The sequence below is a fragment of the Natrix helvetica genome (genome assembly GCF_964273705.1).
Source record: "Natrix helvetica genome assembly, chromosome: 5".
NCBI lineage: Eukaryota > Metazoa > Chordata > Lepidosauria > Squamata > Natricidae > Natrix > Natrix helvetica.
The window spans coordinates 58,041,315-58,066,467 of record NC_138551.1 but is presented as its reverse complement, the minus strand read 5'-3'; the positions used below and the strand labels follow the sequence as shown (position 1 = coordinate 58,066,467).

The 25,153-nt window shown below is 42.8% G+C and overlaps 1 protein-coding gene across 4 annotated transcripts in view; it reads left to right on the top strand.

The window, feature by feature from the left end:
* NRAP (nebulin related anchoring protein) overlaps positions 1-25,153 on the top strand; it is a gene marked incomplete at its 3' end in the record, with an annotated part of 80,734 nt that overhangs the window by 16,331 nt on the left and 39,250 nt on the right. For all 4 annotated transcript variants that reach the window (XM_081956464.1, XM_081956466.1, XM_081956465.1 and 1 more), the window contains exons 7-16: positions 2,015-2,119; positions 2,436-2,543; positions 3,412-3,504; positions 4,781-4,885; positions 5,162-5,278; positions 7,836-7,940; positions 8,628-8,732; positions 13,485-13,589; positions 21,500-21,598; positions 23,002-23,106. In XM_081956464.1, coding sequence (XP_081812590.1) covers positions 2,015-2,119; positions 2,436-2,543; positions 3,412-3,504; positions 4,781-4,885; positions 5,162-5,278; positions 7,836-7,940; positions 8,628-8,732; positions 13,485-13,589; positions 21,500-21,598; positions 23,002-23,106 — 1,047 coding nt within the window. The remainder of the gene's footprint in view (positions 1-2,014; positions 2,120-2,435; positions 2,544-3,411; positions 3,505-4,780; positions 4,886-5,161; positions 5,279-7,835; positions 7,941-8,627; positions 8,733-13,484; positions 13,590-21,499; positions 21,599-23,001; positions 23,107-25,153) is intronic.

The following is a 25,153-nucleotide window of genomic DNA, read 5'->3' as shown; positions in this document are numbered from 1 at the left end:
AGCCAATGCTTATAAAAATTTTTGTGTGTGTGTGTAGATTTACTCTTTGGCCACCCATGTGTTTGTGCAGTCTCTGACTGTTATATGCTGCCAAGAGTCACTTCTCATGACATGAATGACTATATAAATTTTAATAACAAATAAACAAAACAAATAAACTAGCATTTTGATTAATAAATGCATTTATTTTGTGATATGAACAAAAAACAAAAGTTTGACAACTGAGCATCAAAGTATTTAAAATTACCATTGTTTAAAAATTGGATAATGTTACAAATAATTATTTCCATCCCATAAACTTTTCAGAATTTCCATATAGTTTTGAAGGATTTCCCCCCCTTAATATTATCAGGCTTTTGCTATACGATATATTTATATTTATGTATCCTTTATCATGTCCGTGTTTTAAAATGAACATCATTGGCAATTAATTGGCCTGTAGGGAATAAAATCAGCATAATGGTTTGACAAATAAGGCCAGAGAATGTAAGTTCAACCTCCTTTCATCAAAACAAGATGGCACTTCATATTCACCTGTCTTATGGAATAATATCACCTAGAAATCTTTGTAGCTTCCACCTTCCTTGTCATTAAATATTGTTTGAAACCCTTGAGGCTTTTCCTTCAGGCCTTGGTTGAGATGCCTTAAGAGTTGCTAAAGATATGGAAGATGATTTTGGTCCCTTGTTGCTAATTTATTAAAAAAAATTGGTCATATAATACTGTTGTTTTTAAATTCTGTTTAGCTACCAAGAATCTTCTGGACTGGGATGACTTAGAAAATAAATAAATAAATTTATATTGAGTCCATCAAAAGTAATAATACTGAGAGGCCTAGTTAATTTTTTTTGTAAAAAATAGAAATGTAAAAGCTATTTTAAAAGCCTGATTATGTCATTTTCATAGGGAACAGATCACATTAGTTGTGGTCCAGTATTTTACACACATGCACATTTGTTGATTGCAACATAAAGCACAGATACTGAGAGTAAATTACACGCACATGCGCGCGCCCCCCCCCCCCAATACTTGCCTGGAATATAGTAGAGTCTTATAATGATTGAAAACTCAAAGAGAAATTGAATTCTGCTTTTGATTTAGATTGTTCTGATTCTGAATAATTATAAAGGTGAAATTATATGCATTTATTTTAATATATACTTTAATGTATATAGAGAAAATATTACAGACTGGCCTTACCAAAGAAATGTGTTCAAGATTCTGTATATTAATTTAAAATAATATTATGGTACTACTATCAATAATTTTTATTTCTTTCAAATTATAAATTGATCTTACATTAAGTAGTCATATTAATCACTTCTATCTTACTTTAAATATCACTCAAGTCTTGCTTGTAGATCTTCTTTCAGATCTGTCTAGAACTTTTTTCTTATAAAAGAGAGGGCATATACTTTGACCTAAATCAAACCAAGTATAAGCAGACCATATAGGTATTGTCAAGCCTGCAAGCCATCTTTTCTTTTGGACTTCAGGCCTGCCACACTTTCTACTGTGGAAAACTGGGAGGGGGGATTATGTGGAGTTGGGTGATATGTAGCCATAATAATATTCTTATTAGGAAGCCAAGATCATCCTCTGACTGCACATGGCTGGAACTGGATGGGGGGACTCTGTCTTCGTAGCAGTGGAAGATTGGACCATGTGATAAACTTGTGGGTGTTGGGGTAGGATCTTGAAGTCTCAACTGGGTGGGAAAATCTGGAAGCTTTCAGATTTGGGTTTTCCCAGATGTGCTAACATGCCTTTTAATAAATTGCAACTTTGAGGAACTTCTAGCCTTGGAGTATTATTTGTTTGAGGATGCTATTTGGAACCCTAACATGTATAGACATAGAAGTTGAATAAATCATTTCAGTCCAAAATATAAAACTTTGCAGAAACTGAAATCAAATGAAAACCCACTAGATATTTCTGCCCTTTTCTGTTTAGTAGCAAGAAATACGATTTTTTCTTTCTTTATTTTTAAGAAATGTTGTCTTTCCATCCCTAGGTGGAATACAAACAGGGACATAAAGAACAAGTTTCCAAATTCAGCAGTGTTATGGGTTCTCCAGAAATACTTCAGGAAACAGCTGGGGGCCAGTTCATGAGTGATGTAAGTATAAATATACATACATACATACATACATACATACATACATACATACATACATACATACATACATACACATATATATATATATATATATATATATATATATATATATATATGTGGGTCTTCTTCTTATTTCTTACCTTTCCATAGCTAGATTGATATATGTAAAATAATTGATTTGCTTAATTTTGCCATAAGTATGTATTGTATTATATGTATTGTTTTGTATATTGATCTATATGAACTTATGATTTATATGAACTGGGTTTATAGCTCTATTGCTGCAGCTTTACACATTCTTGACTTTTTTTTTCAGTTTAAATACCCAGAAGAGTATGAACAACAAAGAGGGAAAGGAAGCTTCCCTGCTATGATAACACCAGCTTATCAGATTGCTAAAAGAGCCAATGAACTTGCTAGCGATGTAAGTTCTACAAGTCATGAATACAACACATTCTGTCTATAAGATAACATGCTCTGTAAGTCATGCTAAATCAAAGCTACATCTGTACCATATTTTTTAAAAATTAAGGCATTTTCTGCAATGGGAAAAATTACAAATATTATGGCACCTAATGGTTGTTCCTTACTATGGAACATTTATGCTTAATGATTTTTAGGATGCAAGAGAAGAACAAATTAATCCCCAAATGGTGGAAAGTTGGCACTCCCAAATATACGAATTAGGTGTAAGTGCTTATATTTAGTCCTGTAAGGAATTAAATTCAATCTCCACATCAATCTTTTGGCTAATGTGATAACGGTAGTCATTGGCTATTCATTTTTTAAAAAATATATATGATTTTTTTTGGGGGGAGTGGAAGCTTTAGGAAAAGGAGATAATCACCAATACACACTAATATAAATTGAGGAAGAAAAGAAACAAAGAGAAAGCAAAAAGTGCAAGAAAAGAAAACACCTGAAGAAAAATAGGGAAGAAAGAAAGTTACAAATGTGGCTTCCAATATTCTTCACTTCACTTATAAGCACAATTATATTTTAAGCTTTCTCTCTTAAGTTGTGTCTTCTTTCTATACCATATTCTGTTTAATTATCAAAGCCATAAATCAGAAGTTTATTTGTTTTCATTTTTACACAAAACATTCACAAGAGGTTTCCAGTTACCAATAAATGTAGGTAATGTCTTCTCTATTTTTCTTCCACTTTTTTGTACATTATTTATTTATTTACTTTTTTTATGCCCTGCACATTTATCTAGAAAGTAGTCGATCAGTCTTAGACCTGAAAGAATGTCAGGATAAACTCATTTCTTTCATTATCATTTCTTTCAGGTTAAGTACCACCAAAGATATGAAAAAGAAATTAAGGGAAAAGCAAGTCATTCTGTTGGCACATTAAGAGAAAATGTAGATCAATTTAATCAGGTAACAATCAAATGTATTCACAGGTATTCCATTTCCCTCTACTTCTGAAATAGTGGTTTCAATCTATAGATTGTGAAGTTTCCAAGAGTTGCCCTAATTAATTTACGAGCCCTGAGACAAGGTTAAAAAAAAACCCATTCATTTATTAGGACTATCATCTTGGCACGGACTTCTGTGTAGCTGAAACTAAATCACACTTCATGGTGTCTAACCTTTACCCCTATGCCCCCTCCCCTCTGGCTGAGGTCATCAATCACATTCTCCAACAGGACGTTATGGCAGGGTTCTGGACATGCGCATTCACATCCCAGTACAGAAATATGTATGCATGGCATTCCCCTCCCCTTCTCAAGTTGATAGTAGTCATGGAAACGCCTTAGGCATTGACACAGATATTATGAATAGTAGTTCCTCTTGCAGCTTAGGACTTTTGCATTAGTGCCCCACATTCTGTACCTTATGCTACTTCTTGTAATTGGGAATTTTGGAATAAAATGAAATGGGGATATGGAGTTTCAGCTAGATACAAAGATTAGGTATGTCAGCTGTTTTTAAGAATGTATATATTTTTATATAAATATATTTTTATATTTATATATAAGTATATATATATATATATATATATATATATATATATATATATATATATATATATATATATATATATATATATATATATATATTATTTTCTTCATTGATATGGCAAGATAAGAGAAAGGTTTCTCCATATCCTTAGCGAGGAAATGATTAATCCGTTCCACTATATTTATTAATTTATTAAATGCACATACTTTATTTTCTGCATCCCATGGTTGTATGGATTTCTTAGAATAGTATATGTGACCTATTGCAGTGCTTGGTTTTAGATAAGCAATGTCACACAAAGATAAAAGAAAAGAATAAGGAAAGAAAAAAAAATTAAAGGCGGATAAAGAAAAAATCTAGCTAAATTTACTTCACAATAACACCATTGCACATCACACTTTTTCATTTTGTTTCTACCACATATATCAATTCATATGTTGCCTTTAGTGTTATCTACAAATAAATGAATGGATTTTAAAAATATTGCTTTCAATATGGGTTACAATTTCTTATATTCATATCGGGGCTTTAAAAATACATTGGTAAAATGTTTTCAACATCTTTCACTATCTACTTTCTTACACTGTCCATTTGATGTTGCAATATATGGAAGCCGTACTGTTTACAAAGGCTAACATTAAATGAAATATAAAAATCAATAAGTAATTGATCACTGCTGAATGTTCCTCAGGATTATATGCAAGAATACGAAGAACATAGAGGAAAAGGCAGTTTCCCTGCTATGATCACACCAGCATATCTAAATGCTAAGAAGGCAAATGAATTGGCTAGTGATGTAAGTATGAAATTGGATATCTCAGCTAATATGATCCAGATCCAAAATGCTTGCTACAGTTTATCTGGTGTCATATTATTTGAGCAACAAATAGAAACCTATAAAAAAGAACAAGTCCTTTGAGGACATAAGTTGTTTTTTGTGATCTACCAAATGACCCTTTGTTTGATTTCTGATTGAGTATGCTCTAAATACATGCTCTCAGAACTAGAAGCAATATTTTAGTTAGAAATATTTTATTACTATCAAAAGAAGAAACACTCATTTCTTTTTCAGATTAAATACAAGAAGGATTTTTCCCAAATGAAAGGAGCAGCCCATTACAACTGTCTTTCAGCCCAAGAAAATCTAGTTCTTAAGCAAGCCCAAGATGTGAACAAGTTGTACAGTGAGGTAAAATCATATATCTTGATTGATAGTAAATGTAGTGAATACTTTTATAGGTAAATTATTGTTACTTATTATTTTATTTTTATTATAGTTATTTACATGTAACTTTGTCATACTTATCACAGTTACTTTCTACCTCTGAAACACTGATAGAATTTTTTCTAAAACTACCACTGTTCCATCATCTCTTACTTTTTCATATTAAAAATATCAGTTTTTTAATTTTAAATTAGTGCAAGAGAAGCTTCACCAGAGCAAATCAATTCAGAAAAAATCCTGCAGTTATATGAAAGTGATAGGCTTGGTTACTATTGTCAGAGTATAAGAACTGTGCCAATATCCTGAGGTGTGATACCCTTTTTCATCTGCAAAATGGTGCTGATATATGGATGATACATGATCATTTTTTCTGCCTGTCTGTCCGTCTATCACCTTAATGTGCATTACAGAGACCTGGTTGGGCCATGAGGTGGGGTGTGCCCCTTAGCGAACTATGCCCACCAGGCTTCTGGGCGTTTCACCAGCCGAGAGGCCAGGGCAGGGGCGGGGGGGTGGCGGTGGTTATTAGGGAAAGTCTCAGACCTCAGGAGGTCACTGTGCCTCAGATAGGCGGGTGTGAGTCCCTCTTTGTGAAGTGGGGCCTTGGAGCTCAGGTGGGCCTTTTTGTTGCGTACTTGTCTCCCTGCTACGTTTCATCGGCCCTGCTGGAGCTGCTGGATGTGTTAGCTGGATTGGCGGTTGATTTCCCCAGGCTCATGGTCCTGGGGGATTTCAATCTGCCTTCCATTGGCGAGACATCCGAGTCAGCTCGGGAGCTTATGGCTTCCATGACAGCTATGGACCTAACTCAGTTAATTCAGGACCCCACCCATAATGGGGGACACACTCTCGACCTGATTTTTGTCTCTGGGCAGTGGATGAATGATCTAGATTTAAGGGATATTTCTATTCAACCCTTGTCATGGTCTGATCATTTCCTCATCAGGCTTGACTTCCATACCGCTACCCCTCACCGCAGGGAGGTGGAACCGACTAGATGGTTCCGCCCCAGGCACCTGATGGACCCTGAAAGGTTCCTGATGGAGCTTGGGACTTTTCCTGAATCCCTTGCTCACAACTCGACCGAAGCCCTAGTGGAAGCCTGGGATAGGGCTGCCGCTGGGGCCTTGGATCGCGTTGTGCCTTTGCGGCCTCTGACCTGGTGTCGATCCCTGGTGGCTCCCTGGTTTACCAAGGAGCTCCGGGAGATGAAACGCCGGAAAAGATGCCTAGAGAGTGGCTGGAGGGCCAGCCAGTCCAAATCTGATCTAGTAGTAAGTAGTAATCTGATCCACTAGTAAGAATTCATATTAAATCCTACTTAGTGGCGATAGAAGCGGCAAAACGGCAATATTTTTCCGCTCTTAACGTGTCTGCAGATAACCGCCCAGCCACCCTGTTTAAGGTGACCCACTCCTTACTTAACCAAGGAACTGGGGAAGACCCCTTGCAGGGTAGGGCTGAAGAATTTGTTCAGTATCTGCAGGATAAAATTGCTCAGATCTGGACAGGCTTGGACTCTGACTGGGTAGATTTGGGCGAGCCAACGGGGATGAATCTTGAGGAGAGAATCTGGGATGGGTTTGACCCTGTGACCCCCCAAAGGCATGGACAGGATTATGGGGAGACTCAGTGCTGCCACTTGTGTGCTGGACCTATATCCCTCTTGGTTAGTTTCGGCTTCCCGGGAGGTGACATGCGGCTTAGTTTAGAAGAACACCTGACGGCCGTGACGAGGGGGGCCTTTTACCAGGTTTGCCTGGTACGTCAGCTGCGCCCCTTCCTGGATCGGGATGCTCTGTGCACAGTCACTCATGCCCTCGTCCTTTCTCGCCTGGACTACTGCAATGCTCTCTACATGGGGCTGCCCTTGAAGAGCACCCGGAGGCTTCAGCTGGTCCAGAATGCGGCCGCGTGGGTTGTCATGGGGGTACCTAGGTGCTCTCATGTTACACCCCTTTTAGGCGGCCTGCACTGGTTGCCGGTTGTTTTCCGGGTACGATTCAAGGTATTAATTATGACCTTTAAAGCGCTCCATGGCTTAGGCCCAGGGTACCTGCGAGACCACCTACTGCCACCAGTAGCCTCCCACCGTCCAGTATGATCCCACAGAGTTGGCCTTCTCAGGGTGCTGTCGGCCAGACAGTGTCGGCTGGTGACCCCCAGGAGGAGAGCCTTCTCTGTGGGAGCGCCTTCCCTCTGGAATGAGCTGCCCCCGGAGCTTCGCATAATCCCTGACCTCCGGTCCTTCCGATGCACCCTAAAAAGTTGGCTTTTCCAGCAAGCCGGCCTGGCCTGTTAATTTTAACTCATTTTTAAATGTATTGTCTTATAAATTCGGTTTGGTTTTTTTGGGATATGTATTTAATTTCTTTTTAACTTTTGGGATGTGTGTTTTTTAATGTTGTACACCGCCCTGAGTCCTTTGGGAGAAGGGCAGCATATAAATCCAATAAAAACAAAAACAAAAACAAACAAACAATAATGTATCTTTTTGTTCTTGTTAATTCTAATTTTTAAGGTTGAGTATAAGAAGGATCTGGAGAACAGTAAAGGCCACAGTATTAACTACTGCGAGACTCCTCAATTCAGGAATGATAACAAGGTCTCAAAATACACCAGTGATGTAAGTCTGAGTTATTTGTGTGCAATATGAAAGCTTAACTTAGATACTGTTGAAATCACAGTTTCTATGTAAGAAACTTTCAGAAAAAAGCAAATAGCTTAGATCAAAGAATATAAAAGTCATTGCAAAAAAGATTGCAATTAAATTAATCACTAATCCAGTAATTTATGTTAATATTAATTATCTTCATCTGTTATGTTTGTTTATAGCCTTAATTATCAAATAGTCTTGGTTATCAATTTTGAGTTTTAAATTAAAGAGAAAAATATAGGCCAAACATCTATAACTCAGTAACATTTTATTATCATTTTTAAGCAACAGCAATTAAATTTGGATATTATATGCCTTATGATGAGAAACGATCATAATATCAACATTGTAGTATGTATTTGGGAAAACAAGATATCCTATTAAAAAAGAGCCTATACTGAAGTTGTAAATCAGTATGGTTAAATTGGATTCCACTATGGTCTTTTGTTCATAAATAAGTTGATGTTTTATAACTACAATAGCACCAAAATAAAATGATAATGCAGAGTAATCTTTTGAAATAACAATACTGTTATTATATTGTAATAACTGTCAGTTCTTATATTGTTTTAAATTCTCTGTTACATCTGTCTTTCTTTGTTGCATGGGAGAAGTAACAATATTTATATGTGAGAGGTGTTTTGTGTTTGTGTTCAGCTCAAATATAAAGAACATTACCAGAACCAGAAAGGCCATTATGAAGGAGTTGGTATGGACCGGCGCACATTGCATGCTATGAAGGTTGGAAATTTGGCAAGCAATGTAAGTTGTTTAAATCACATTGTCTTTAATTATTTTCTATATATCATTTCAAAATATCTAGCCTTTGCTTCCTAAAAGGAAGGAGAGCCACACTTTCACACAGCTCCGTGAACGATGGGGCTCCCTGGCAGGGATAGCGGGTGTTTTCGGCCCCCACTTGTCATCCTGGGGGTCTGAAATTGTTGAGTGGCAACCCTGGCTCTTGTTGAGAACAGCTTGCCCCCCCCCTGGGGGGGCCAGGCAGCCAGGAAGACGGGAGAAGGAGAGAAAACACATCGGTGAAGAGGAGAGAACGCACCCAGAGGCTGGGCCGCGGCGGAATAGCGGAGGAGCGATTTGGCGATTTGGTTTACCTTTCTTCTATTCTTTGGCCGTGGTGAGCTGCCTGACTGACTAGGAGGCCGGTGGGGTCGGAGAGGAGCCGCGGGAGCGAAGAAGGAAGCCAGGGAGCGGCCGGAGGCCATGGGCGGCCTCCAGAAGATCAACAGGCCGGGAAACTGGCCTTGGCACTTTGTCTATTCCCCCCCCCCCCCGCTGAGCTGCATTTCCGTCTATACTCTAAGAACTGCCTCTGGGCCCTGATGGATTGTGGATTGTGGTTTGTGGATGTTTCTTCCTCTCCCCTCTCACTTGCCTTTTAAGTGCTCTGCTTTCCCATTTACATCTTGGACCTGCTACAAATGAAACCCTGCCATAGCCATACGGTCTGATACCAACATCTTAATCTACTCAAGGTCTGACCTTCTACAAGTGCGAGGGTCCCCTCTCTCGCAGGCATGCCCCCCTGCCCTGGCTAGGGCCCACCTCGATGAAGGGTTTATTAACCCAGAGACGTGGAGGAAGCGGGGGATTAGGGGTTTTTTAGTAAAATGTTTTTTTAAAGGTTTTAAGGGGTTCCAGGGTGGGGGGGAGGGTTATCCAGTCTAGGAGTGTGGATATAGCCAGGCCAACAGGTGGGGTCAGGGGGGAAGGGAGCGGAGTGGGGGAGGTGGGGGAAAACAACATTCCTGCAGGGGGCATTGCAATAGCGACGGTCGTAGGGAGGGGCGGGCGTGAGGACATTAGAAGAACGTATAGTCAGTTGGGAGACCGGGGCTGCTGGACACGCCCGGTTATGTGCACCAACCCCCGCAGTCTAGGTGGACAGGATCGGCAGAGCCTGGGCCTTAGGCTGATGCTGTGTAACGCGAGGTCCGTGGTTAACAAGGCCCCCCTCATCAGTGACTTGATCACAGAGGGGGAGCCGGACCTCGCAGGAATAACGGAAACCTGGTTGGGCCCGGAGGGGGGGGGGTTGCCCCTCGGGGAAATGTGCCCTCCAGGTTACCGTGTATTCCACCAGCCACGGGCCCAGGGTAGGGGCGGTGGGGTAGCGATAATTATTCGGGAAGACTTGGCACCGAGAGAATTCACTGTGTCGCATATATCTGGGTGTGAGTCTCTAGGAGTGAAATGGGGCCCAGGGAGACAGTTGGGCCTGTTGATAGTATACCTGGCTCCCCGCCATACATCAACGGCCCTGCCCGGACTCCTCGAGCGGATCGCTGAGATGGCGGTTGAAACCCCCAAGCTATTAGTGATGGGGGATTTCAACCTGCCGTCAACGGGAGAAGCATCCGAGGTAGCCCGGGAATTCATGGCTTCCATGACAGCCATGGATCTGACTCAAGTAATTCGGGACCCCACACACGAGAGAGGCCACACACTGGACCTTGTGTTTGTCTCCGACCAGTGGACGAATGATCTGGGAATAGGGGATTTAGTCATCACGCCCCTGTCATGGTCAGATCACTCACTTCTCCAGCTGGACTTCCCTGGCGCTACCCCCCTCCGCGGGGAGGCGGAGCCAGATTGTCCCAGATGGTTCCGCCCCAGGCGTCTGATGGAACCAGATAGGTTCCAGGTGGAGCTTGGGCCACCTCCTGCAGACCTGTCCCGCTCCCGGGCAGAGGACCTGGTAGCTGCATGGAATAATGCGGCTGCCGGAGCCTTAGATCGGGTTGCGCCTTTGCGGCCTCTCCGATGGCATCGATCGACCCGGGCTCCCTGGTTTAACGGGGAGCTTAGGGCGATGAAACGCCACAGGAGACGCCTAGAGAGCAAGTGGAGATCCTCCCGCTCCGAATCTGACCGAACACAGGTAAGAGCCTACTTAAGGACCTACCTTGTGGCAATAAGAGTGGCCAAACGTCGATATTGTGCCACCCTTATAGCGTCCGCAGAGAACCGCCCTGCCGCCCTGTTTCGGGTGACCCGCTCCCTTCTGTCACAGGGGCAGCGGGATCCCCCATTGCAGGGCAGGGCAGAGGAATTTGGGGAATACCTGCAGGACAAAATCGATCAGACCCGGAGGGGATGGACCCCCTTCAGTGCTCCAGGGGGGGCGTCCAAGGCAAGTCTTGAGAGACCACGCTGGGAGGAGTTTGACCCTGTTGTCACCGAAGATTTGGACAGGTTACGCGGGCGACTGCGAGCCACCACATGTTTCCTGGACCCGTGTCCCTCCTGGCTTGTACTGGCTTCCTGGGAGGGTTCACGAGGCTGGCTACTGGGACTGGTGAACGCTTCGTTGAGTGAGGACCTTTTACCAGCCACCTTGAAAGAGGCGGTGGTGAGGCCCCTGCTCAAGAAGCCTTCTCTGGACCCAAAGGAGCTAGCAAATTATCGTCCTGTCTCCAACCTTCCTTTTTTAGTGAAGATTGTTGAGAGTGTGGTGGCTCAGCAGTTCCCGCGTCACCTGGAGGAATCTGATTATCTAGACCTGCGCCAGTCCGGCTTCCGACCCGGCCACAGCACGGAGATGGCCTTGGTCACGTTGGTGGATGATCTCTGGAGGGCAAAGGATAGGGGTTGCTCCTCTATCCTTGTCCTATTAGACCTCTCGGCGGCTTTTGATACCATCGACCATGCTATCCTATTGCGCCGTCTGGAGGGGTTAGGGGTCGGAGGCACCGTGTTGCGGTGGTTCTGCTCCTACCTCTCTGGCCGGACGCAATGCGTGTTGGCAGGGGAGCAGAGGTCGACCCTGAGGCCCCTTACTTGTGGAGTCCCACAGGGGTCGGTCCTCTCGCCTCTCCTGTTCAACACATATATGAAGCCGCTGGGCGAGATCATCCGTGGTTTTGGGGTGGGATACCATCTGTACGCTGACGACACGCAGCTGTACATTTCCACCCCAAACCACCCCAACGAGGCCGTCGAAGTGATGTCCCGGTGTCTGGAAGCCGTGCGGGTCTGGATGGGGGACAACAGGCTCAAGTTCAACCCCTCCAAGACAGAGTGGCTGTGGCTTCCGGCTTCCCGGTTCAACCAGTACATCCCATCTCTGGCCATCGGGGATGAGCAATTAGCCCCGGTGGAACGGGCATGCAATTTGGGCGTCCTCCTAGATGCCCGGCTGGCTATGGATGACCATGTGGCAGCCGTGGCGAGGGGGGCGTTCCACCAGGTTCGCCTGGTGCGCCAATTGCGACCCCTTTTGGACCGGGAGGCCCTGCGTACAGTCACTCACGTGCTGGTGACGTCTCGCCTGGACTACTGCAATGCTCTCTACATGGGGCTCCCCTTGAGGTGCGCCCGGAGACTGCAGTTGGTCCAGAATGCAGCCGCGCAGGTAATTATGGGGAGATCGAGGTTCTCCCATATAACACCTCTCCTGCGCGAGCTGCACTGGCTTCCTGTGGCCTACCGGGTGCGCTTCAAGGTGTTAGTCACCATCTTTAAAGCGCTCCATGGCACAGGGCCTAGTTACTTGCGGGATCGCGTCCTGCCCCACACATCCCTGCGACCTATTCGCTCACACAGAGAGGGACTTCTCCGGGTGCCGTCCTCCAGAGAGTGTCAGAGGGCGGCGCCCAGGAGTAGGGCCTTCTCTGTGATGGGCCCTACCCTTTGGAATGACCTCCCCCCAGACATTAGGACAACAACTGACCTCTGCTCCTTCCGTATGAAATTGAAGACCCACCTGTTCCGACTAGCCGGCCTGGCTTAAATTTAGAGCTTCTCCACCTCTTGGGCATTTTTAATTGTTAATTTTAATTTAAATTTTAACTGTCATTGGGATTTTAATTGTTTCAAAGTACTGTAATTTATTTATTTATTTTCTACCTCCTCCATATTATATTGTTGTGATTGTTGTTATTGTACGTCGCCCCGAGTCCCTGGGGGGAGAGGGGGCGACTAAGAAGTCAAATTAAATAAATAAATAAATAAATTTTAATTATTTCTTAAGAGCTGCAGTAACAGCTCTTAAGAAATATAACAATATATTTTGTTGATTGACATGTTATGAGTCTTGGGACTAGGCATTAAAATAATTGAATTATTTTTTAAGGAAGGGCATTCTATTTATTTCCCATACTTAGAAAAGTTTAGTTCATACACTCCTGTTTCTGCCCTCTGTTATTTTGATTCGGCTGCATCTAAGAACAACTGTATGTAATCCAATATTTATGGTATTGAGTGAGATACCATTTCTTACTTACATCCCTTGAAGCATTTTATTTACAAATGTACAAGACACTAAAGACAGACATGGAAGGGAATGCTGCCATAGCTCATAGTGGCATAGATGCCCAACTGAAGAAGATTCAGCATTTAAACTCTTCAAATAATTTCGTTATCTTTGACATGGATGATCCAGATCTTGCTTTGTCCGTTAAGTTTAATAGTTTCCTTTTTTCCTTGTCTTATAACTATTTAAATATGGATAGTTTTAAAAAGGTGATTTCTTTTGTGCTCCTTGTGTTCCAGATAGCCTATAAATCTGACTATGCACATGATGAGTCTAACTACAATTACCCAGTGATCCTGACTCCCTCCTATCAGACAACAAGGAAACTGGATCCTCTGAAAGATGTAAATAGCTTTCTCAGTTCTCTCCTTATTTTGCATGACTTGCCATCTCCTGTAGGGAAAAGTATATTTTGTGGCCTTTGTAAAACAGTTGTTTAATTGCAGTGACAGACATAGCCAATGATAAATGAAACCCTAGAAGAGCAAGTTGTTTTCTAGCTGATAGGCTAGGCCAGGGGTGTCAAACTCACGTCGTCATGGCGGCATCACGTAACCTTTCGGAACTTTTTCTCCCTTTGCTAAACGGGTGTGGGCATGGCCAGCATGTGATGCATCCGGCCCATGGGCCAGGAGTTTGACAGCCCTGGGCTAGGCCCATGAACTATCAAGGAACTGAGAATAAGAGATACAATCCACCGTATTTAGATAGGCTGGCATCAGTCCTATTCTTGTGGCTTGCAAGCAAATGTCATTACTATAATTAACTAGCAAAGGGAACTCTATCGTATGACAATTGTACTGGCTTTATACCAATATAAGAGATACTGATTTAATACCAATATAAGAGGTACTTTATCCACCGTTTTTTATATCTTGGTTTGTTGGTTTTGTTGCACTTTATGTGGATACGCTTAAAAATGATTCAAAATGCAACAACTTGGATGTTATGTGACATATTGTACCCAAATCATAAGATGGTACACGGAAATCTATTCTCTGCTTTCCAGTTACCTGGCAAGATAAGTTAGGAAATTGTTAATCTTTAAAGCCTAGATTACTTAGGAACTGATCAACTGAGACCCTTTTTTCTCCACACATTAGGATTATGACTAGTCAATGAAAATGTACATGAAAAGCCTTTCTAAAGATGATCCTGCTGTCAAGAACTTGCATATTTGGTATACAGAAAAGGGTCTTTTGCCTTGCTACTAATTTTTTTTCATGCTTCAGGAAAGCAATGAAGCCATATCTCTTAACAGGCTTTGATTACTAATTATTCTGTCCCAAGCCTCTACAATATATATGGATGCAGACTTGGCTGTCTGCCACAACTAAGGAGGGAGATAAGCAACCCCTTGGCTGAGAGCCCAGAAAGCTAACTCTTTGAAACAAAGCTTGAATTCATGAAATTCTTTCAATCTTTCTCTACGGCTGGATCAGTAAATTGTTGTTTTCTGCAAAATTCTCCTCCCGTCGCCCCACCTATAAGCTCTCTGGAAAGGGCCAATCAGTAGCCACCTGTTCCTATTTCTTTCTGTGACCCTTTTTCCAAAGCTGCTCCCTCCTCCTCACAGCCCTCACAGCCCTACGCACAGCCCTATGCAGCCTCCCTCTGTTCTTTCTCACTGCTGCCTGACTCTGACGTCACCTGGTGGCCAACAGGTCTCTCTAGTCCCTGCTCTGACTCCGAACACCCCCCAGAGTCTTCCTCAGCCTCCAGGGCAGGCCCATAGTCTTCATTGCTGTCAGATTCCATCAACAGCTCAGCCGGCCGCTGTTGGCCACAACACTATCCCTCACTGCAGGGCCCTTCCCCCGGGTCTGATGCTCAGGGTGTGGCCTAGATGGGAATTGATCCTGGAAGGCCTGCACCAAAGCAGGTGTGTGCACAGAGGTTGCATTCTCCCAGGTAAAATCCTCCAACCCATAACCCTCCCATTCAATCAGGTATTGGAACCGTCCTTTCAGCCATCGGGAATCCTGGATTCTGGCAACTTCGTACTCATTGTCACGAGGTTCTGGATGGGATAATCTGGTTGGCGCCATTCAGGAACAAGGAGGCCAGATGGACTCACATCGAATGTGGCAATGTCAGGCAATAGGCGACCGGATTGATGACTGCTTTAACAGGAAATGGGCCAAGGTAACAGTGGTCTAACTTCTTGACAGCCTGATGGAAGGTGTCTAGTGGACAGCCACACTCAATCCCCCACAGTGAACACCGGCGTTGCGCGCTGAGACCTGTCCACGATTCTCTTATAGTCCTCCTTGGCTTTATCCATATATCGTCGCACCACTTGATGGACTGCCTGTAGTTCCGACAGAAAGTCCTTAGCTGCAGGGACCGGTGAGTCGATTGGTGTGAGGGGAAAGAACCGAGGATGATATCTTACATTGGCCAAGAAGGGCATCATTTGCGTGGATGTGTGCTGTGAGTTATTGAACGCAAACTCCACCACTGCCAGGTAGTCCGCCCAATCATTTTGCTGCTGGTTCACAAAACAGCGCAGATACTGCTCCAAGATTCCAATCATTTTCTACGTCCCTCCGTCGGTTCTGGATGTTGCGCCGAGGACAAACAAAGGCCGCCATCAGCCCGTTACAAAACTGGGCTGTAAGTTGCGCTCCTTTGTCCGACACAACCCTGTCAGGTAGACTGTGCAGCCTGAAAACATGTTGGATAAACATGCGGCTGGTGGCGCGGGCTGTCGGTAATCCCCGACACGGGATAAAATGCGCCATTTTCGTCAGCATGTCTATCACTATGAACACCGTGGTAAATCCAGAAGACGGAGGCAAGTCCGTGAAGAACTCCATAGAAATGGCCCCCCAGGGTCTCTTTGGTGTCGGCAATGGCTGGAGCAGCCCTGGGGGGGGGGCCTCCCATTGCTGACTTTGCCTGTCAACATCATACACAAGACGTGATGTAAGATTTTACGTCATGTCATAATCGGGGCCACCAGAAGGTATGCGAGACCAGGTTCAAGGTCTTGAAGAAGCCAAAGTGCCCCGCCGCAGGATTATCATGGCACTGGGATAGAATAAGTCCCCAAAGTGGCCCCAGTGGCACATAGAGTCTGTCTCGGTAGTGCAAGAGTTCATCGGTGAATATCCATGGGAAGGCAGGTCCCACGCCTGCCTTCCATTGTTCCACCCAATAGTCATGCCACTGCGCTTCCCGTATCTGAGGCCATAAGTCCACAGGCTCCTGAACTGCGGAGTAGAACTCTACGGGCAAAACTGTCCAGGGTGGAATCTGGTCTTTGGTACAAGAATACTCGGGTTTCCATGAAAGTGCATCTGCCCTTTGGTTGCACGCAATGGGGATGTATGTCACGTGGAAATTGAACCGTGCAAAGAAGAGGGACCACTGAATCTGGCGCTGGTTCAATTTTCGTGCGGTCTTCAAAAATTCCAAATTTCTATGGTCCATCCAGACTTCAATTTGATGTCTGGCCCCCTCTAAATGATGCCTCCACGCCTCAAACACCACCTTAATGGCTAGTAACTCCTCCCAAATTGTATAATTGCAGTTGCAATAATTGAGTTTCCGCAAATAATAAGCTCAAGGGAAGAGGGTACTGCCGGAGACGTGAGCCTGAAGTAATACCACTCCAACAGCGATATCTGATGCATCCGCCTCCACTACAAACGGACGGTGGGAGTCAGGATGGGCTCTTTCATGAAGGCCTGCTTCAAGGCCTGGAACACTTGTTGCTCAGGGGCACTCCAGTGAAATGGAACTTTTTTCTGAAGGAGCCGAGTGAGGGGCGCAGTCAAGGAAGTAAAACCAGGGATAAAGGTCCGATAATAGTTGGCAAACCCGAGGATTCGCTGGACATCCTTCACTCACCGAGGAGTTGCCAACTATGCAAAGACTCAACCTTGCATGGCTCCATCGCAATGCCTTCAGGAGAGATACGATGCCCTAGGAACTTGATGGTGGACTGCCAAAACTGGCACTTCTCCAGTTTCGCATACAAGTAATTCTCACAGAGCCATTATAGGACCAGGCATAGGTGCTGCCGATAACTCTCCTGGGAGGATGAGTAAATTAGAATGTCATCTAGATAAATAACGACAAACTGGTACAAAAGGTCCCGGAAGATGTCATTCATAAAATGTTGGAAGACGGCAGGGGCATTGGTCAGGCCAAAAGGCATGACTGTATATTCAAAATGCCCATACCTGGTACCGAATGCCATCTTCCATTCATCCCCAGGCCGGATCCGTACAAGATTATAGGCTCCACACAGATTCAATTTCGTGAAAACTGTAGCCTCTCTGAGCCTTTCCAACAGTTCAAGAATAAGGGGCAGAGGATATCGATTGCGCACTGTGATAGGATTAAGTTTACGATAATCACAACATAGTCTCAAATCTCAGATCTTCTTTTTGATGAACAAGACCGGGGCAGACAGTGGTGAAGACAAGGGTCAGATAAAACCCCGAGCTAGGTTTTTGTCCAAAAAGTACTGCAATGCCGCCAACTCCAGATCTGACATCAAATACAAATGACCCACGGGAGTGGCGCGTCCAGAATCAAATAGTTGGGGCAATCATATGGTCGGTGCGGTGGCAGTTGGTCTGCTTCTTGTTCACTGAACACATCTGAAAAATCTGCTATGTTGGAAGGCAAGGACACCCCGGGTGGACTCAGCAACTGGCCTGCACAGACTTGATGGGTGTGGTCCACACATTGCAAGGCTGGAAAAGTGACAAAGTTCTGGAACCAGTAGATCTGTGGATCATGCGCCAGAAGCCAAGCCATGCCCAAGACCACAGGGAAATGCAGGCCAGAGGCAATGTAGAACTGGATGGCTTCCTCATGAGCCCCGATGACCAGGTGCAAGGGTTGGTGGCGGCTTTGATAGGCCCAGACAGAAGCAATCAGCCATCAGTGGTGTCCACAAACATAGGAGGATCTACCGGACACAGAGGGACTGCATACTTGGTCACAAACGCCTCCTCCATGAAGTTTGTTGTAGCCCTGGAGTCGACCATAGCATGTGCTGGAATCCCCTGTGGACTACTGGACAGGACTATGCCAGGATCAGGTGTTGGGGAGGCCCGCAAGTTACTGTCTCTGAGCATGGCTCTGAATTGGGGTGTGCCTGACCGAAGGTTTCTCTTAGATCGGGCTTTGGGGTGTTTTCCAACAAAATGTTCTGGGGCTGGGGGGTAGGTCCATTAACTGACGCCCTTCATCTCTTCTGGGGCAAAAGGCTGCCATGTGCCCAAGTTTCCCACAATAAAAACACAATCCCCCTGAGTGTGTCTGTTTTTATCCGTTATCGACAAGTGGGGTTTGGTGGTTGCACCTAATTCTATGGGCTCCTCCCATGGAGTTGGAGTCTCACGCATGGCCAGGACCACCCTGTTCTTCTGGGATATGTGGCAACTTCCCCGCCTCTGCAACCGATCATCAATCCGGAGACACAGATGGACCAGTGTGTTGAAATTCAGTGGCCTATCCACATGCCCCAGCTCATCCTGCAATTCTTCCAACAACCAATCCTGAAATGTGTCCATGAGGGCTGCGTCATTCCAAGCCGAATCCTGGCTAAGTAGCCTAAACTCACTGATGTATTCCTGCAAGGAATGCCGGTTCTGCTTCAGAGTCTTCAGACGTCGGGTAGCCGTCTCTGTCTTAATGGGGTCCTCATACATTAACCTGCGGTAGTCACAGAACCCCCTGAAGTCATCCAGCAAAGGGCTAGCCTGGCCAGCAGTGGGGTAGCCCAACGAGCCGGAGAGAAGGCTAATCATAAACACCATTTATCTTGGTCAGTGGGGAAATCCTCTGCTCTCAAGCTGATAAACAGCTGGCATTGTCCCAAAAAAGCCAGAAACATGGCTTGGTTGCCATCGAATTTATCAGGCACTGCAACTGGGCATTTCCTCCAAGGCGGTGGTGGAGCAGTGTGAACTTGGAGCTGAGCTACCTGGACAGCCAGCACAGCTACCTGTTGCGTGAGCTGCACGTTTTCTGCATGAAGCTGCTCCATTTTAAATTATATTTAAATCTGTTTTAGAAGGCAAGAAACAAACTGTTCTGTCCCAAGCCTCTACAATATATACAGACGCAGTCTTGGCTGTCTGCCACAACTAAGGAGGGAGATAAGCAACCCCTGGCTGCAAGCTCAGAAAGCCATCTCTTTGAAACAAGGCTTGAACTCACGAAATTCTCTCAATCTTTCTCTACGGCTGGATCAGTAAATTGTTGTTTTCTGCAAAATTCCCTTCCTGTCGTCCCCCCTATAAGCTCTCCAGGAGGGGCCAATCAGTAGCCACCTGTTCCTATTTCCTTCTGTGACCCTTTTTCCAAAGCTGCTACCTCCTCCTTGCAGCCCTACGTCAGGGACAGCCTCTCTCTGTTCTTCCTCACTGCTCCCTGACTCAGACGCCACCTGGTGGCCAACAGGCCTCTCTAGTCCCTGCTCTGACTCCGAACACCCCCCAGAGTCTTCCTCAGCCTCCAGGGCAGGCCCATAGTGTTCATCGCTGTCAGATTCCACCAACAGCTTAGCCGGCCGCTGTTGTGCCACAACACTAATTTATATTTTTATTACTTTTAATGAACTCTTAATTTTTTTTTGCCTTATGCATTTTATTTACTTATTGCTATCCACCAAGATGCTCAAATTTAGTAGAAAGGGAGAGTGTAAATCAAAGTAGTTATATTCTGTATATATTCTTCTATAATGAAACTCAGGGAAGAATATCAGTTATTCTTGTTTTTAAGCATAATGGTCATAAACAGAAATTAACAAAATCTAATCTAATATCCTTCCTGGCTAGTAGATTCAGAGCTTTTTAGTTTCTAAAAAGTTTGCTAAATCTTGCCTGGAATCTTGGGATTACATTTTGAAGAAGGAACTGGAAATTTTCTTCTGATTTCTTGCATACTGCTATAGTTTCCTGAACCGTAGGAAACCTAGAACTGCTTTCCTCTACACACAAAAATGACTTATGCAAACATATCAGATAAATAGCTTAGGTAGCTCAATTCAATATATCAGTGTATAGCCTACATCTATTGTCAGCTATTTTGGATTCATCCTAATTCAAAAATTTCACATTAGCTGTCTAAATACTGTATTGTTCAATTGCAAATGTATATTCGGAATTTTGGGATTTTGTTACTAGCTAGCTAAAATGGAAGAAAATGGTATACAATAATAGTTTTACAATGGTATACAATAATAGTAAATAGAGTACTAAAATAATAATTCCCTATTATGTTTCTAGCAGAAAAAAAAGATAGCCATTCAATGTCTTATTTTTATAAAAGTACTTCCAGACAACATAGGAAGTTGTGTTCCACTGAAGAAGCTGTCTTCTATTATATCTGATCATTGACCCATCTAACTGAGTTTGTGTAGACCTCTGAAACTTTGGAGAGTTGTATGAGATTTTCATTTTCAATAACTATAGACTGGCTTTCTGATCTTGGGCCCCTAAATATTTGGATTGTGATTTGTATTACCCTGGCCAGATGAAACCATGGTTATCAGGAATATGGAAAGTGTACTTTGAAATCATCTGAAGAACCAGTTTGGGGAAATGTATTTGGTTGTGGCAGTCCAGCATTTTCATATCTTCTTCAGCTCTACCTAGAATGCCAAAAGTTGAGAGTCAAACCTGTTCCAAGGTTTTAATACTTTTAAAATTCAAATAATGGCTCTTATTCTTTAAGAATCAAAAGAAATAAAAAGGAAGAATCTGGCTACCCATCTGTTTAAAGATTCAAACATCCTTAATATGAAAAGTGTTGATTTTAATACTCAGTTTGTTAACTTGCTTTTCTGCCACACCTGTTTGAACTTGAGTACTCATACACAGATGATAAGAAGGTATTATCTGCATCATTTGCTGCCCTTTTCATCAAATTATTCTGTTGACTTCCAACACTTAGAGCCATATTCTTATTTCCCCCCCAGAAATATATCTGAAATTCACTGGATTTATAGTTGATCTGCTGAAGCAAGAATGGTTTATCATATTAAAAAGAATGCATTGAATGCAGATTACCTATATCATGTTAAGAGTTTTAGATGTTTTAAATGAACTATTTTTAAATGCTATACAATTTTCAGCTTATTAAAGAGGTATTAATCAATTGGATTTGAATAATGATTAAGATATGATAAAAATATTAATTATACCCTGCTCTGTAATTTGAAGGTTTTTGGATGAGATCAACATTTGCAATTTTGAAAGTTTGTATAATCTGAATGTTTTAATTTTAGGTAAACTACAGGCAAAATATAGATAAATTGAAATATAGCTCTGTTACGTGCACACCTCAGATCCTTCAAGCAAAAATCAATGCCCAGCAACTTAGTGATGTAAGTTCTATTATGATTGTCAAATAATTATCCCAAAGCACAGCAACTTTGCACAAGCAAACAGATATTTATTCCTGGAAAGGAATAATACAAAATTTATCAAGGGCAACACAATAGATGGACGCTTTTGATAGATGGATGCTTTTGCCAGCCCCCTTTGGCCATTGAATGGCTTTTTATCTTGTTTCTAACAAGAATAAGAAGGATTAGCAGATTCAGTGTCTTCTTCTGAACGATTGTGTGAGTTGGGCTAAAAGAGACAATAGCAGTGGATACGATGAGGAAGAACAGTGTACAGAAGACAACTAGTCCCTCAGAGTATAGGGCTCAAAGTATATTTTGGTTTGAAGAGGGGTGTGAAACACGTCTCTGTGGTTTGTTCAACACACATAATCAAAATAAACCCAGGATGCTATAATAAAGGAGCCCAGGTGGCATGGTGATCAGAATATAATATTGCAGGCTAACTCTGGCCACAGCCAGGAGTTGATCCTGACCAGCTTGTTGGGGGAAATATGCTGTCATTTTAAAACTATTTAGAGAGTGCTGTAAAGTGCTATGGAATGGTATATATTGGTAAGTCTAAGTGCTATTGCTATATCATAACTGAAAAACCATAGACTATGCAGTGACACAAATACTTCAGAGAAACATTCAATAGTTAGATGTTAATCATGTCTTCCAGATATTTATTTTTGTAATTATCCTTTGTTCGTAAAGGATTCAGTTTTTATACATTACACAATTTTGGATGGGGTTATAATATTAAAGTTGAGACGTTATTTTATATGAGATGATATCTGTAACGTATCTGTACAAATAGAAACTAAACTTGAATGTCTTCATACTGAGTAATTAAGTGCTTTCATGAAGCGAAACAGGCGAGACTGAAATAATTTTTCACTCCCTTCTGGAGATTTTCTAGGATGATGAAAATGGAAGGGAATCATATCTTAATTTTCACAGGAATTGGTACAGATAGAAGATGACCATTTTAATTATGACATCAATGATTAATTTATGTAAAATCCAATATGTTAATAAAAGTGGAACAACTTAAAAATGAATGGCAGAATTTCAATGAAAATTAAATGAATATTTACTAACCAAATTTTCCAATATTATACAGTATAGTTTTTAATCATTCAGATTTTCTTTTCAAGACATGTTAGAATATATTCTTGGAGAACACCTTCTATTTATTCTTTTCTTATTAATATGCTAAGGAAACACTAGCCATTATCATTTATATTTTATTTTGCATTCATATTTCTCAATAATTGCTATATTATATGGTAACATGAAGATTTTATACACTTTTTGAGACCTAGCATAGCTTCACAGTAGCATTATGATCTTAATTAATTACAAATCTTTAAAAACATGTTTTTAATTTTTGCCAGCTGAATTATAGAGCCAACTATCAGAAAAACAAATCAAATTATACTTTAACTCAAGATGTACCAGAGCTAGTGAAGGCAAAAGCCAATGCAGAATTATACAGTGAGGTAAGACTTTTCCTTATTCCAGTATAGATATTGGTTTACGTGAATGCAAAGCAGGACTTCAAACATTCAACAGCTTTCATACAAACTGCTGCATGAAAGAGAGAAAAGGAAAGGCATTAGAGAAAGAGAAAAGGGGGGATATCAGGCTTTGATTTTAGCTTTAAACTATTTGGCTTCAGCCAATCAGCCATGGCATGGAGCCTTGAAGATGTTCAAGATTGCCTATACCTGCAATAGTCATTTATCTGTAGAGTCTGCCAATTGACCCCTGCAAAAATGGCTTCTGAGTAAGCACAGGCACAGATTAGTTTAAATAGTAAAGTCTGAGCATTTATTAACAGGAAGCTGGGAAGCAAAGTTCTGTTTTGTGCTGGTGGTGGAAGGAAGAAACAATGTTCAGATTATCTGCAAGAAGTATTGGCAAGGGTTAACACATGAGAGAAAGGGTGATTAAGTTTCTCCCACTCGGTTCAACAATCCAGCTAACAACTGGTGGCTAGGAGTTTCAGGAAGGAAAAATCTTCATGGTTTCTCACTCTTAGCTACCATGTTCATGACCAGTGGGAGAGAGCAAAACTGAATTGTCTTTGTCATGGTTTCACGAATTGTAAGGAAGAGAGAAGGCTTGTGAATTTAGCCCTCAACCTTTTAGACACCCTTCTTGCTCTTGGGGTTCACTTACTTAAATGAACCCTGTCTGAAAGAGCATTTCTGAGAAGAACCAAGCTGTGGCTTCCGGCACCTCGGTTCAGCCAGCTGACTCCATCGCTGGCCATAGGGGACGAGCTACTGCCCCCTGTGGAACGGGCGCGCAATTTGGGCGTCCTCCTAGATGCCCGGCTGTCAATGGATGACCATGTGGCAGCCATGGCAAGGGGGGCGTTCCACCAGGTTCGCCTGGTGCGCCAATTGCGCCCCCTACTGGACCGGGATGCCCTACGCACAGTCACTCATGCGCTGGTGACGTCTCGCCTAGATTGCTGTAATGCTCTCTACATGGGGCTTCCCTTGGGACGCGCCCAGAGACTGCAGTTAGTCCAGAACGCGGCCGCGCGGGTTATCATGGGGAGGTCTAGATACTCCCACGTAACACCGCTCCTGCGCGAGCTGCACTGGCTACCTGTGGTTTTTCGGGTGCGTTTCAAGGTCCTGATTACTATCTTTAAAGCGCTCCATGGCTCAGGACCTAGTTACTTACGGGATCGCATCCTCCCACATACATCCCTGCGGCCAATCTGCTCTCACAGGGAGGGCCTTCTCCAAGTGCCGTCCACTAGGCAATGCCAGCGGGCGGCGCCAAGGAGTAGAGCCTTCTCTGTGATGGGCCCAACCCTCTGGAATGACCTCCCCCCCGACATTAGAACCACCTTGGACTTCCGCTCCTTCCGACAAAAATTGAAGACTCACCTGTTCCGACTAGCTGGCCTGGCATTATTATAAATGTTACATCTATGAACTCCTGGTAGTATATTCTCATCTGGTTATTTTAAGGGTAATGTTTTAGTTTTAATTGTTTTTAGGGCTTTTAGCCTCATATTTATTCTTCTGTACAGTACTCTTAATTTTAACCTCCTCCACATACATACATATATTTATAGTTCTATTTATATTTGTATTTTATCTGTGATTTATTGTGGACTGTACACCGCCCCGAGTCCCTTTTTGGGAGAGGGGGCAGTTTAGAAATGTGAATAAATAATAATAATAATAATAATAATAATAATAATAATAATAATAATAATAATAATAATAATCATCATCCGCTTCCAAGTGAGTCTGAATAATACACAGACATGGATGTAAATATAGCCTGAAATAGATTTTATATGCCGCTATGCATACAAACAGTCATCCACTTAAGAATAAAATGGGCATCAGAATTTCAGTTGCTAAGCAATGCAGTTGTTAAGTGAGCTATCATATGATGGCACTTGATTTTATAATCATTTTTACGGTACTTGTTAAGGAAATAACTTTGGTCATTAAGTGAATCCGGTTTCCCCAATTGATTTTGCTTGTTGGAAGCCAGTTGGAAATGTTGCAAATC